The following is a 4,150-nucleotide window of genomic DNA, read 5'->3' as shown; positions in this document are numbered from 1 at the left end:
CTGACTCTAATCTGGGAGAACCGGGTTTGATTCCCCATTCCTCCACTTGCACCTGCTGATGTGACCTTGGGTCAGTCACAAGCTCTGGCACAGCTGTCCTTGAAAAAGAGCAGTTTGTGTCAGAGTTCTCTCAGCCCCACCCACCTCACAGGGTGTCTGTTGTGGGGAGGGGAAGGGAAAGGAGTTTGTAAGCCGCTCTGAGACACCTTTGGGTAGTGAAGGGCGGGGTATAAATCCAATCTCTTCTTCTTCTTCTGGTGCCAAGCCCCCCCCCCCTTAGCCTATTGCTGCTTTCTGGATCAGAAGGTGGCACCTACCCTAATGAATGTCCTGCAATTAGGTCCCGTTAAGGCCCTGCCACTACCGTCACAAGACAACAGATGTTCAGAAGGGGTTTGCCATTGCCTGCCTCTGAATAGTGATGATCATGGAATTCCTTGGTGGTCTCCCATCCAAATACTGACCAGGGCCAACCCTGCTTAGCTTCCAAGATTCTGTGGAGATCGGGCTGGTCTGGGCTATCCAGGTCAGGGGTTGGGGGAAGCCCCTAAAAGATTAAAAAACAACAACAAGCGAACCTTGGGCAGGTGACACAAATTGCAAAGTACTTCCGGTCCCGGCATCAATAACTGCGGTTGTACTCCAGCGCTTCTCTTTTAGAAGGAAAACAAAGTTGTACCGGCATAAAATATGGAGCACCATAAACGGCTTCGAGTCTTGCTCAATAACAAGTTAGTACAGATATAAAGATGCATTGCACATGGGCCAGGCAGCCTCATTTCTGGAAGCTCTACTGTCCAGATGTGGCAGCTATATAATGTTATTGAAGCAATAAAACACAATGGTTAGCAGCTGGCAGTGTAAGGAACTCATCTAAAAGAATAGCAGAAGATGGGAAGGCAAAAGGCGCTTGGTGAACAGTCCAAGGCACCCATTAGCTTCAGACAGCCAGTGAATGGTCAATGGTTCCTCCTCTTCCACTTTGACAGCTAGGAGCCATGACGCACTGAGCTTGAGCAGAAAAATTGCAGCCGGGAGATTCATTGCAGCCTCCAAAACAAAGGCTCCTGAGCCAGTTTATTCCTCCACATGGGATCCTTTAAAACTGAGAGCCTTGGTGTCTCTTTTAGCTGAAAGAACCCAGGAGTGATGGTGAAATCAGCTTCAGATACAGCACCATCACATGTGTGTTTCCCAAGCCTAGTTCCCCACCATCTTTTTCAAACCACAAAGGAGTTTATCCTTTTACAGTTTTAAGTACCACGGGGATGGGGAGATTGGTCGTTTGACGAATATGCTGCATCTGCTTAGGGAGGAGGTTTTCGAATTCCCTTCAAAAGAATGCAACAAATGCAACTTCGAAATCTGTATATTGTAAGGATGTGCCTGTGCATTGGCTCGCCAGCTTCCTTGCAAATGCTAACCTTGTTGAGGTGTTGGAGAAGTAAACTGGATGGCGCCTGGATGGCCTTCTGGGGGTGAAGTCATGGTTGCTAGAAGGTTGTGCCTCTCAGACAGAGATTTGCACTGCCAGGAATTTACAATAACTTTGCTCTCTTTGGGGCACTCCAGCACAGAGCACCGATTGCCCTCAAATCACATGCTCATGCAGGGATGTTCCCCTTCGGTGCTATCTGCTAGTGTCTGCTTGCAGAAAGTTGGTGTGGTTGTAGTGGTTAGAATGTCAGGCTAAGTTCAAGTCCTCAGTCAGCCCTGAAGCTCACCTTGAGCCAGTCACCATGCACTCTCTCTCTCCCCCGGCTGAACCAACCTCACAGGCTTGTTGTGGGGGCAGAGTGGATGAGGGCAGAGCCACGTATATCACCAGTTTGGTGCAGTGGTTAAGTGCGTGGACTCTTAAATCTGGGAGAACCGAGTTTGATTCCCCACTCCTCCACTTGCAGCTGCTGGATGACCTTGGGCAAGCCGTAGTTCTGTCAGAGCTTTTCTCTCAAGGACAGTTCTGGAAAGAGCTCTCTCAGCCCCACCTACCTCACAGGGTGTGTGTTGTGGGGAGGGGAAGGGAAAGGAGTTTGTAAGCCGCTCTGAGACTCCGAGTGAAGGGCGGGGTATAAATCCAATCTCTTCTTCTTCTTCTGAATCCCTTAGAGGAAACGTGGGATTAAAATGTGTTAATCCTTATAAACTAACAAGATATTTGAGAGGCAGGCTAAATGAGCTTACCCTAAGTGGTAATACTGAGACCCTCAACAAGAAGTTATGTCCTTTTTTAAAAAAACTGACCACACATTTATTTAACGAGTTCTGTTCGAAGGATTTTGTTCACACTGCTTATTGTTGGCTTTTTAAAAAGGCTGTTTCAGTTTACAGGGCCACAGTGGCTAGCACTGGTTCAGTTAAGGAAGGAAGCCCTTTATCAAGTTAGTCAAGGAATTAAAGAAGAAAAGCAGACCAACACATTAAAACAACAGAATAACATAATTGGGAAAACCGAAGCCCCATCCTCAGCCTTTTCAAATGCACAGTGCAATAAAAGGCTTTAGGTGTGCAAATGTTTTTACAAACTTAATTGGGTAAATGATTAGGGACTGTGGCCTGTACTGCTGTGCATAGCCTATTGTAAGAAGGATGCTGTTATGCCATTTCTGTACCGCTTAGATATGTCATGTGAATACTTATGCTGTGCTGTGCTTCAGTTCTTCCTGGCGGTTCCAGACTTCTAAAATCCTAATGCATTGGTTACTGAATGCCCAGTTTTGTTGACTGTACTGACTCACTGTGCGTAATCCACCTTGAGTCCCTGTGGAAAAGGCAGACAATAAATAATTTAATTTCTTAAAAAATTCAAGGTTGAAATAGACTTGTTCATGTCAGTCTCAGCTAAGGAGGCTGTCTGGAGACATGACAGGCATGTGCATACGTTGAAGCCTCCCTGCAAAGCTCTGTTTGCCGCCACCGAGAGCAGCTCTAAAGATCACTCTTACCTTAAATAAACTGGGATGTGGCCTTCGGTGTGGATTCCTTCTTACCCCGTTTCTCCCTTTGCTGATGCTAAGTAGAAGAAGAAGAAGAAGAGAAGAGGAGATTGGATTTATACCCCGCCCTTCACTACCCAAAGGTATCTCAGAGCGGCTTACAAACTCCTTTCCCTTCCCCTCCCCACAACAGACACCCTGTGAAGTGGGTGGGGCTGAGAGAACTCTGACACAAATTGCTCTTTTTCAAGGACAGCTGTGCCAGAGCTTGCGACTGACCCAAGGTCAATCAGCAGGTGCAAGTGGAGGAGTGGGGAATCAAACCCGGTTCTCACAGATTAGAGTCCGCACACTTAACCACTACACCAAACTGGCTCTCTCTCTCTCACCAAACTTACTCTCAAGTAAACGCTGACCGCAAGGCATTTTGGTTTCCTCTCTGTGTGGAAGTGAAAGGCCATCTTCTCACATAAGGCTTTGGTTTCTCTCTCCATTGTTTCATTAGCAAAAACGGAGTGGTGCATCAAAGGATGGCTCGGCAGCCCGCATCTTCCCTCCACGCCGCTTCCTCGCAGTTGCCTTCGTCTGGCAGGGAAAACGGAAAGCACCGTGTGGCTCACAAGGGGACGTGGAACTCCTGCCATCCCACGTCGCCGGAGGAACAGCGGCACAGCAGCCTCTCTGTCTGGCGCAAAGCGACGGGGGCTGTGTTTAGGTATCACGTTCAAACAATTGCTTGCCGTTTTGCAGCACGCGCAATGGCTTTTATTACGGCGGCAAGGCAAGCATTGCTTCGTATCCATCCCCTGTCCAATGCTCTTATTAAAAAATGTGCCGATTTCTTTCAAGGGAGAGATATGGGAAAGGAAGCGGCTTTGTGATGGGAAGCAAAGAATGCTATTCACCGAACGCTACTGCTGTTCTGCCTGGTGTGGCGGGGTTTGCATGGACCATAATTAAATTTGCACAGGTTGGCTCTCAGTGCCTTAACCCCCAGTGTGGTGGCCGTGGGCACCGTGACGCCTGCAGTATGTTTCCTGGTGCCCACTTGCTTCTTCTGCAAGGTGCCAGTCCTGGCTTTTCTCCACCTCGTTGGCATAGGAGGTGCTTCAGAACAGCTCGGGACATCTCATCTTTGTGCTTTCAGGGAACGCCAGCTGCCTTTATCATAGGAAGAGGCTTGGCACGGAATCTCTGATCTGTTTGTTGAACCT

The 4,150-nt window shown here is 48.2% G+C and overlaps 1 protein-coding gene across 1 annotated transcript in view; it reads left to right on the top strand.

Moving 5' to 3' along the window:
- Positions 1–4,150, top strand: part of LOC107124792 (transmembrane and TPR repeat-containing protein 1-like) — an 87,035-nt gene that overhangs the window by 34,756 nt on the left and 48,129 nt on the right. The window contains exon 5 of the mRNA XM_015428302.1: positions 3,442–3,651. Within this exon, the coding sequence (XP_015283788.1) occupies positions 3,442–3,651 (210 nt within the window). The remainder of the gene's footprint in view (positions 1–3,441; positions 3,652–4,150) is intronic.

The sequence above is a fragment of the Gekko japonicus genome, unplaced genomic scaffold, assembly GCF_001447785.1.
Source record: "Gekko japonicus isolate JY-2015 unplaced genomic scaffold, Gekko_japonicus_V1.1 scaffold3179, whole genome shotgun sequence".
Taxonomy (NCBI): Eukaryota; Metazoa; Chordata; class Lepidosauria; order Squamata; family Gekkonidae; genus Gekko; species Gekko japonicus.
The sequence above is the reverse complement of the archived record's forward strand: the minus strand, read 5'-3'. Positions and strand labels throughout refer to the sequence as shown.